Source organism: Vigna radiata, chromosome 7 (genome assembly GCF_000741045.1).
Source record: "Vigna radiata var. radiata cultivar VC1973A chromosome 7, Vradiata_ver6, whole genome shotgun sequence".
Lineage (NCBI taxonomy): Eukaryota > Viridiplantae > Streptophyta > Magnoliopsida > Fabales > Fabaceae > Vigna > Vigna radiata.
In genome coordinates this window covers 34,188,159-34,198,537 of record NC_028357.1, presented here as the reverse complement: position 1 = coordinate 34,198,537, position 10,379 = coordinate 34,188,159, and the positions used below count along the sequence as shown (strand labels likewise).

The 10,379-nt window shown below is 33.5% G+C and overlaps 2 protein-coding genes across 2 annotated transcripts; one reads left to right on the top strand and one right to left on the bottom strand.

Moving 5' to 3' along the window:
* Positions 1–1,124: 1,124 nt before the first annotated feature.
* On the bottom strand, positions 1,125–3,675 carry LOC106767137 (protein HEAT-STRESS-ASSOCIATED 32). Its single transcript, XM_022783503.1, has 5 exons — positions 3,404–3,675; positions 3,038–3,229; positions 2,706–2,916; positions 1,529–1,752; positions 1,125–1,430 (listed from the first exon to the last, which is right to left on the bottom strand). The coding sequence occupies exons 1-5, from the start codon at positions 3,527–3,529 to the stop codon at positions 1,323–1,325; spliced, it is 861 nt and encodes a 286-aa protein (XP_022639224.1). The 5' UTR covers positions 3,530–3,675; the 3' UTR covers positions 1,125–1,322.
* A 4,999-nt stretch (positions 3,676–8,674) lies between these two features.
* On the top strand, positions 8,675–9,541 carry LOC106768039. Its single transcript, XM_014653006.2, has 3 exons — positions 8,675–8,828; positions 8,904–9,109; positions 9,182–9,541. Exons 1-3 carry the CDS (start codon positions 8,730–8,732, stop codon positions 9,396–9,398), a joined length of 522 nt encoding a protein of 173 aa, XP_014508492.1. The 5' UTR covers positions 8,675–8,729; the 3' UTR covers positions 9,399–9,541.
* Positions 9,542–10,379: the final 838 nt, after the last annotated feature.

Here is a 10,379-nt window from a genome sequence, read left to right as displayed (position 1 = left end):
TAAATCTAAAATAAGTTATCGGATATGGAAATCCGAATAAATAGTAATCGGGTATGGATATCCGATGAAAATATTTTCGGATATCATAATCCGAATATGTAATATGTTACTTAAACTCATCTTTTAACATCCAGTTTAAACTCCAACTTCCTTCTCTTTCCATTGTTATTTTTAATTTCTCCTTCCTATCATCCANACTAACCTTCATTTCAATTTCATAGAAACCACCCTCTTTTTTTATTTCCCAGTGTCACAAACTTCCATCTCTGTTAGTTTCTAAACAACCCATCTTCTTCTTCATACAAGTTGCACTTTCTTTCCTAACTATCCTTTCCACTACTACAGCAAGACCCATGCCCATAAGTAATTTCCTAGTCACTCCCCTTACTACTTCCAGCCACACTCTTTTCTTCTTCTCCTACAAAGAGCATCCTCTCAGTTTCCCTATCAACTACCACCACAGCCACTTCTACTTACTATCTTCTCATCACACACCATCCACACCAGGGAGAGGGAAAAGCGCAACTATGTGCCTGTGTGTGCTGCTGGACAGAGGAAGATGCGAGGGAGAGGGAAGCACGAGTGGGGAGTGGGGTGATTTATGTGTGAAAGAATTGGGAGACGAAAGAAAATCAAGAAAAATTTGATGAGAGGACTGTAATTGAAATGCAAGAGAGAGAAGTAGGAGGGAAAGTCTTTCTGCACACTCACAGTAACAAATAAAAATCTTTGACCATTTCGAAGAAAATATTAAAAGCTTCCTAATCAAGGGTAATCTAGACATTTTATAAAACTTTGAAGGTGTAGGATGAAACACTTGGAGGTGGAAGATGAAACACTCATAAAAATAATCCGCTATGAGCACAAGAAAAACACTCTGTATTGGCCCAAAAAAATGTAGCTAAAGCCTTGAACCATCCAGATTGACAAGAAATTAAAACTCAATCCAAAATTTGAATTATCACAGATAATTTAGAATGCTATAATATAAGGTAATTTATTACGAGTTTATAAAAAAAAAATTAAACATGACATTAAGACGGAATTATTTTTATTTGTTCTTTTGTATTCTATCTCCATTGACCTTTATTATTTCTTAGGATTAGGTGTTTTTCAATGAATAATAATCCAAGACAAAGTTAAGGGAAATTAATTTAATGGAAGACAATGTTACATTTACTCCAGTCTCCATCATAACTTTCCCAATCTTTCACTCGATAAAGGAAATATTAACACACCAACTCAAGACTTGTATTGTAATAGTAACACAAACAAATCAATCCCAGCGGATACTATCATGCTATATGAATTCCCCATTCACTTTAGTACAGAAATGAGGTGCCAAAGACAAAAGCATGATTGCTACCCGAGTTGCGTCCTCTGATGCATTCCACGTCCAGTACATGCGAATGATCAATGTAGAGGTTCACCTGAACAAAGCGGAAAAATAATGCCAAAATCTGTAACATAGGTTTCTTATTCTTGTCTAGTAACTGTAACTAAATAAAATTATATAGTTGAGCATTACCTTTGGACTATATTGTCTGATGAACCACTCAGAGATTCTCTGATTTGATGCTTCAAACATAGTCTTCTCAAGACCAAGGCGCCCTATGATCTTGGCAACAATATCTCCACGCATCTTATCAGCATGTTGGCTAACACCAGAAGCATCAATCATTATCATGTCCGCATCTTCTTTTAGACATCTCTCAGCCTTTCTGATTAAGAGATCCACATCTTCTACAAATTCTGAGGAAAAAAAATTCAACCAACCAATATATTGCGCTGATTCTACATTTTTCATTGCTAATCAACCTTCGGTAGTGACTGAGAATTTCACAAAACAAAAAATTGTAGCACTTAAAACTATTAATATGTCCAACACCAACGTATTCAAATAAAGATATGCAATACGGTACTGGACCCCACCTCCACCTCCCCCCATTGGATGCTAAATACATTGACAAAGTGAAGGAATCCGTAATAGGCATATCATCTACATGCATCCTTCTGATTAAGCAATTTATCCGAATTGGAACCAAAACCCCTTTCAACTTCTGAATTTAAATTTGATATTCCGTGTGAACTTTCTTACGACAAAGTTCATAATATATTTGTTAATAAATTGATGGAATTTAGGAACAAGTTCACAATATATTTGTTATCATACTCTTGATTTCAGTTGACATTGTATGTCATTGGTTTGGGAACCAAACCTCAATTCATCATTCGTCACCTGATGCAAGTTATATGCAATATTGTATTTCCCTTAAAAAAGGAACAGCCAGCCAGTTCATGTATGATACATTATTTAACAATAACACATCATATCATATCATCCTTGTCAACATCGAATTAGTGAATCCCCTTGCGGCACTCGCCAAAATTATGAGCAAGCTTTATTACAAATAGGTTTTGCAATAATGATGTAAAACAGTTTAACAATCTCATCCAATCACTAATCATTATATAAGTAGACTTGTTAATTACTGCATTAACTATCTTTAAAGCCATACCATTAAACTCTTAAGATTATATCACGTCACTTGTTGTATATAGAATTTTACTCTCTTAGTATACCCTATTGGTACAATTCAGATTCCAGAATACAATATCCCTAAGAAGGCCTAAATATGTTTAATACCACCTTGAGAGAGAGAAAGACAGGCACGTACACAAAATGCAGAGTTAAATGTCCTTACCAGACGATCTAGGTTCTGGGGGAATATAAGCTCCATAGGCCCTATCACGACCTTTGGGAATATCAGACTCATTAAACCTCACTTGAAAATGAGGTCTAGCTTTCAGACCAGCACTTTTGACCAAGCGAACAAATCTCAGAAAGGTTTCTTCAGGAATCCCAAGTGAACCAGCATCGAGCTCAATTGTGTCAAACCCCAACTGCTTGCATTCCTATAATAACACAAAAAATTCATGCAACCAAACCACTACTCCAGCAATCACGAAACAAAGCACATCAAAAAAATAACAAAAGCAATAACAAAATTTATTACTGAATAAGCCGGGCAGAGACCTCCACGTATTCTTTAAAATCAGATGGAGTTTTGGGAATCACGTGCTCGTCCCAAACACCGGTACTAACATAAACGTCGTGCTGATGGGCTAGGTCAATCACTTGCTTGATAGTAGCCTTTGGCATCAAGCTGTAAGAATCTCCTGATAACTTCAACCCATCAACATATTCCCCTCTAGATTCAAAAATATCCTGCAATAAAGATTCCAAAATAGCACAACTAATTACAGCTAGGTCAATTAATAAAAGAAAATTGTAGCGACATATATAGGGAACACGGTAATGGATAGTAATGATCAAAAGGCAACCTTGTAAGCGGAATTGGAGAAAGAAGAGTGCGATGAAGTGAAAGGAAAATTGTGTTACCTGAAGAAGGTTGTGGGAGAAAGGACTGAAATTGGGGATTGGAATCTCGGTGACGCCGAAACGACGAGGCTTGTCGAGACGATCCTCGTTAAACGCGTACATCTTCTTCCATAGGGACGCAGACATTGTTAGGTAGTTACGAGATAGATTCCAGTTCCGTTGTTCCTTAGCTTTGGATTTTCCCTTCCTTTCTCCCAAACTCGATCTTTCTTACCTGAGAAAGAAGATAGGAGTAGTTATAGAAAGAACAGAGGAGAATGATGCAGCTGGTTCTAGAAAACGCTTGAAAGTTGAAATATAAAGACTAACATGTATTGCTATTCGTCCAACACAAGCACGACCACGCTGCTACACGTGTTTATATGTAATAATTTAGTCAGTTGAAAAAATAAAATTTAATATAATTTAACTTTTTTTAAAGTTATGAAATGTTATTTTTATAATAACATACACTTTACTTTCATTTCACATTTGACATAAAATGATTTTAAAAATATAAATTTTATATTTTTTCAAAAGAAAAATAAAAATAATATATACAATCTTTGATGATACAAGAATAATTTTAAGATTATAGTGCATGAGAATTAGATTTAAGGTAATTTTCTTATTTTATCTATAAGGATATTACCAGGATTATTTAAGGTTTGAAATTTTAAAAGATGTTTACCATGAAAAAGAATAAAAAAGTTAAGAAAATATATATCTAATATTTTTGCTGAAAGATGTTTAGACTAAACTATGCGGGAAAATACTTGAACAATTGAGTGAGAGATGATAGAAACATTTTTCTTAAGAATCATTCACAAGACTTTTGTTTAGAAATAAAATATTATTTTAATGTGAATTCTTAATGCATAAAAAATACTTAAATCATTTTAATTAAGAAGTGCTTCAAACGTCTTTAGTGAAAATAAGTTCTGAGAATTGTTTATAAATAAATTTTGTATGTACAAGTAAAAGTATTATTTTAATGAGTCCTATAAATGACTTGTTTAATTTAAAGAAAATGTGTATAAATTGATGAAAGGTTCATTATAAATAACTCAGTGTCAATAAAACTTGTATTAAATTGATATTTTTATATTTAAACAACTTTTATTGGAAAAATTGTTTCGATTTACTTGAAACAACTTCGAACTGGTTAAAACAATTTACAACAATTAAATTTAAATAAAAAATATAAATTTCTTAAGTGTTTGAGTTTCTTTAAATTTTTTATAATAATACAAATTTGACTATAAATAACTTAAAATATATTGTTCTTCAAGGACTTTGGTTCAATGTTTCTTTCAATATCATCCCATCAATATAATTCACTGAACACATATTTATACACATATTTATTTGCAGTGGACTATCAAATTTATATATTTTTCATGTTGGGATATAAACAAAGTCTTACATAAAAGAAGAAACATATATGAGTTTATATACACATAGATACCTCTATTGGTAAGAGGTCTTTTGGAGTGGTACCAAAAGTAAACCTGTAAGGACTTGACCTAAAGCGGTCAATATCTTACCAAGTGTGGAGATCTATGTGTGTTGAACCTCCACAACAATGATATCAGAGTCCATGGTTCAGGTCTAGTGACCACCCTCCGTGAGGGCTTGGCCCAAAATATTATATTTAATGTTAAAATGAATTTAATAAACAACTCATGAATCAAAAGTCATAAAAACTTTTAAATTATTAATCTCAATCAAAAACTTCTACATATTTTTTTTATGATAGATGAATAAAAAAGATAAAATAAAGAACAATAGATAAAGAAGAAAATGGAGATAATGTGACATTCCAAATATATAGCATATATATATATATATATATATATATATATATATATATATATATATATATATATATATATATATAAAGACATCATCAAATATAATATTAGAAAACAGTTAGACAAGTTCTTAGAGTATTAGGATTACAGGCATCTTAAAAACAACACTAGAATTTAAAACTTATACATATTAAAGTTTTTCAAAATGACATAAGTTAAATGAAATAAAGCCTAGGGAGCTAAGTTGTTGCATTGTCGTCTCCCTCCAAGGCACGCTCCAGGGGAACCTCATCTTCCTCTACTCACATTCAAGTAGATGATCATTGCAAAAGAAGACACACACAAACATGGCACAAACACAAAAGCAAGGGTTAACTAATTATATAAAAAGCATACAATATAACAACATGCATATAAAAGAGTTCACTCCAATCAAAACAAGTTAAAACAACCATCCTAGCATGTTGTATTCTAGACTTGACTCGTCCGGACTTTAGAATAATAGTTGAGCCATGGCGGGTCTTGCACTCATGGTGGCTTATGATACTTGGGTTCTCCACCCTACCGTACTCACGAGGTTAGCCTGTTTCGAGTCTTAAGGCATACTGGGAGTCCCCAAGACTAAGACCTCTTGCTACTCCTCACCACATGCTTAAATCCTCTCTACGTAAGAAGAAAGACCATTGGAGTTTCAGGATGACCCCTAAGACTGAGCTCCTACTCTCATTCTAAACACGAAGAATCTCACCAAGAGATTATGCACATTGAAACGTACTATAGACAACCTTGAACTCATACTTCATCCCTTTTCAATTCACACACCTTCGAACCATAATCAAACAACATGTTTAAGCTTTAAAAGATCAAGTCATAATTATTAAAGCATGCTCCACAAACAAGATAACAATCACTTAATCAAACACATAACAAAGACAAACAAAGCCACTAGAAACAGCACTTCTCGCACAGCGCATCACAGTCGCGCAACGAAACTGACTTTTTTCACATAGCGCACTCACCCAGCTCGCCTTGCGAATTAAGTCTGAATAAGTAACATACTTTGAATCTCTCGCATAGCGCACCTAGGTCGCATAACGAGAGACGAAACAAAGGCCACTCCTCTGCAAGGACTTGCTATGCGAAACTATTCGCTTAGCGAGTCTACATAATATGCATAACGCCCAATTTTGCAGATTATGCCCACTTGCACCCTTTTTTTCCAATTCTAGACCCTTTCCCCAATTTCTAAGACCTCTAGATCGTGCTTTACCCTAAATTAAACTTATTTAGAGGGTTTTTAACATCCCTATGATGATTTTAAAGTGATCAAGACTCCATCTACACCCCCCTAGCATTGTGAACGCTTAGACGCTACCTACTAGAAAATTTAGCTATTTATTATGGAGATATTGAGGAGAGAAGGAAGAGAAGAAGAAAGTAAAGCTTAAAGAGGTTTAAGGGTTCTTCAGACAATGGGAGCAGTTTTGAAAAAGATTTTTACATTTAACACTATTTTATGGCATTTTGCTCCAACCCATTGTATGTTGACACGTGTGCACTCTCAAAGCTGAATTTCTAACTCTTTACCGATAAAGGGTTTGCACGAATATAAATTGCATAAAAATAAATTACCAAAAATATAACTAGAAATGGTAAAATAAATCAATGATAATGGTGATCTAAATTGCTACCACCAACACTCGATGAGTATTTTTTTCTATTAGAGACATTATCATACTTTTTGAAATTATATTCACAATGTCACCTATTGTTTATATTTGAACTATATATTTATATTTTACATTTCTAACAATTACTTGATAACTAAAATAAAAGAAATAAAACATAAATTAAAGGTTGAATAGTTTACTTGATCCCTATGTTTAGTAGTCTTTTTTTTTACAGTTTAGGACTCGGTTTTAAAATTGCATACATTGGGTCCCAAAGTTGTTAAAATTGTATGAATCAAGTCTCTTCCATTAAATCAGCAGAAACAAAATTAACTCCCAGCATAGCGAAGGAATATGCACATTTCCTTCTCTCTCCTTTGCTTTTCCTGCAATGCCCTAGCTTTTTCTCTCTTTTCTATATCTTTATTAAATATTTTTTTCTCTCTCTCCTTCCTCCACAACCTCTACCTCAAGAATTATTAGAAAGGTAGAGAAGAGAAATTGAATGAACTGTGTGAGTGACCAAATGGTGTGAGTGATCGAACGATTATGAGTGACCGAATGGTTTAAGTAACTAAATGGTGTGAGTGACCAAACGACATAAGTGACCGAACGGTGTGAGTAACTGAATGGTGTGAGTAATCTAACAGTGTAAGTGACCAAATGGTGTAAGCCAATGACCGAACGGTGTGAGTGAATATTAAAATTGTTTTTTGCATCAACGTGTGCTTGTTTAATGCACGTTTCAGGAGAGAGAGAAAAGTATTTAATAAAGATATAGAAAAGAGAGAAAAAGTTGAGGTATTGCACGAAAAGCATAGGAGTGAGAAAAAGATATACAAATTCCTTCGTCACATCAGCTCCGTTTATGCCAATTTAACGAAGGAAAAAGTTATTTTAACAACTTTTTTTTGACAACTTTTTGACAATGCATACGTGGTAGTTTATGATTTCGCTTCAAATATTTTTTTTAAAATAAATTCAAACAGACGAATGAAACAGTGACACATGTCCTGTTGTAAAAAAGTTATTAAAAAATGTTGTTAAAATATCAGGATCCTTAATGGAAAGGGTCTTAATTCATACAATTTTAATAACTTTGGACCCACTATATACATTTTTAAAACCGGGTACTAAACTGAAAAAACCACTTAAAGACCAAATAAGCTATTAAGCCTAAATTAAACTACCAACATGATATCAAATGTTTCCATTGATTCCATCTTTTCTAATAGTTATTACATACAAGTGTTCTCATTTTAGTTCCCGTTTCTCTCTATTGTCCTTCTTTTGTCCTTAATCAAGTTTCCTTCAATAGTTATTACATACACAACTTTGGTCCTTATAAAAGTGAGAAAAATAAAAATTATATATTTACAAAATTACATGGATTAAAGTCTAAATATTAGTTAAAAAAAAAAAAAAAAAACTCAAAGCAAAAAGGGTAGTGCAGAATACGTACAGGTTTTGATTAGCATTGGCTTTACAAAATATGGGTAACAGCTGCACTTTGAAAACTATGATATAAACAGAGCTGAAGAGAGAGACCTCTGACAGCATAATATTGCAGCAACATAATAACAAGCAGAATAAAAAGTGATCGATGTGTGTGACGTTCCCATGGTGACTCTGCTTTCCGTGTCCCTCATGGAAGGAATATTGGAGAAAGGAAAAGAGAAACGAAGAATAAAGTAAACTTGAAGAGGAAAGCAACTTTCACCCATAGATCACAGCTAATTTCATGCATATATCATAATATGCACCAAACCTTTATTCCTATTCCTCTATTAAATATCACACTGCTCCACTATTAAAGTAAGGAGTTATGAACAAGTTATCAGCATTGCCTTGAATTTTGTGAAAATGGCCAAAAACTATGGCTTCCTTGTCTGCATTCTTGTCTTGGTGTTGGATGTTGCAGCTGGCATACTTGGAATTCAAGCAGAAATAGCTGAAAACAAGGTATATATCCGAATTCTGAATGAATGTTGGTGAGAGAAGAGAACTCTTAGTTTTCATGTTTTGGGATGGAAACAGGTTAAGGACTTGAAGATGTGGGCGCTGGAGTGTAGAGACCCCAGCTTCGGAGCCTTCAAGCTAGGAGTTGCTGCTTCCATTCTCTTGGCCTTTGCTCATGCATTTGCTCACTTGCTTGGTGGGTGCATTTGCATGCGCTCAAAAGAAGAATGCGAAAGAGCCACAGCCAATAGACAATTAGCAGTGTCTTTTCTCTTGTTATCATGGTATATATATGTCTTTTACAACACGACATGTCATATGTTACGATGTTGATACTGAAGTGGTGTTGATTGCAGGATAGTTTTGGCAATTGCTTTCTCCTTGCTGATATTAGGGACCTTAGCTAACTCAAGATCAAGAGAATGGTGTGGAATATCAAATCGTCGTTTTCTATCGATTGGAGGGATTTTGTGCTTCGTACATGGGTTGTTCACCATTGTCTATTATGTCTCTGTAACTGCGACAAGGAGGGAAGAAAAGAGACCAGGAAACCCCATTGTTAGCCACCCTTAAACACCACTCTCTTTCTTATACCATCACACCATCATTACATAAGAAATGTACCATTTAACTTCTGATTTTCATTACAGTGTTACATGAATTAGTAATCACTTTATTGTTTAGTAGACTTCCATATTCTTAATGACTGTGTTATACTTTCCTTAAATTGGTCACTGAAATCTTGAGTAGTAATATAATTTTAAAATGACAGGAAAAATCTAAAGTAACGCGAATTATTCTAGATTTTGATATATTATATATATCTATTGAGCAATTTCAGCCTTGAAATAAGTAATTCTTGGATAATTACTTAATAGTCTCACATCCATTATATAAGACCAAATTATAATATAGAAATGACACTTTACAAGTCAGTTTTGTGAGGTTGAATGAAACTTAAAACTATAAAAGTGACATTTTACAAGCCAGTTTTGTGGGGTTGAGTTAGGCTTAAAACTCACTTTCTAATATGGTATTAGAGTTTATCCTAACGAGTTTTAAGTGTGCATTTCTCTTTTCACTCAATTTCTATCACGCACGAGATGTCTATATTTCGGCGTGAGGAACCCTACAATACTAGCTTGTAAGATGAGAATTGTACCCTACTTATATATTATAAATTGGTATTATCTCTAGTCAATGTACGACTTCCAACACATACTCTTTACATCGAAGTATAGGCAACTCGTAAAAAATTAGATGGTTCAATACAATACATCAACATATTAATAAATAAATAATAAATCAATAAAAATAACACATATTATATCAAAATGTTGTAAAAAAAATCTGTATTAAAATATTTTTTTCTTAATTTACACCTAAAAGTGCTCCAAAGTCACCAATGAACGATAATTGTTTGGAATACAAATGAATTCACTCACATCACCCCAACAGATAATATCCGTAACTTTACGTTTGCCTTTTGATTGAGTGTGGAAAGGGAATATATATTTTGACATTGATTTGTTTGCGGAAAGATGAAAACTTTTT

Bases quoted from the DNA above. Each gene is read 5' to 3' on its own strand.
- LOC106767137 (XM_022783503.1), bottom strand. From the start codon at position 3,529: ATGTCTGCGTCCCTATGGAAGAAGATGTACGCGTTTAACGAGGATCGT. The intron at 3,230-3,403 runs GTAACACAATTT...TCTTTATTGCAG, and splicing joins TCTCCCACAACCTTCTTCAG to GATATTTTTGAATCTAGAGG. The intron at 1,431-1,528 runs GTAATGCTCAAC...CGCTTTGTTCAG, and splicing joins TCAGACAATATAGTCCAAAG to GTGAACCTCTACATTGATCA.
- LOC106768039 (XM_014653006.2), top strand. From the start codon at position 8,730: ATGGCCAAAAACTATGGCTTCCTTGTCTGCATTCTTGTCTTGGTGTTG. The intron at 8,829-8,903 runs GTATATATCCGA...GGATGGAAACAG, and splicing joins CAGAAATAGCTGAAAACAAG to GTTAAGGACTTGAAGATGTG. The intron at 9,110-9,181 runs GTATATATATGT...TGTTGATTGCAG, and splicing joins TCTTTTCTCTTGTTATCATG to GATAGTTTTGGCAATTGCTT.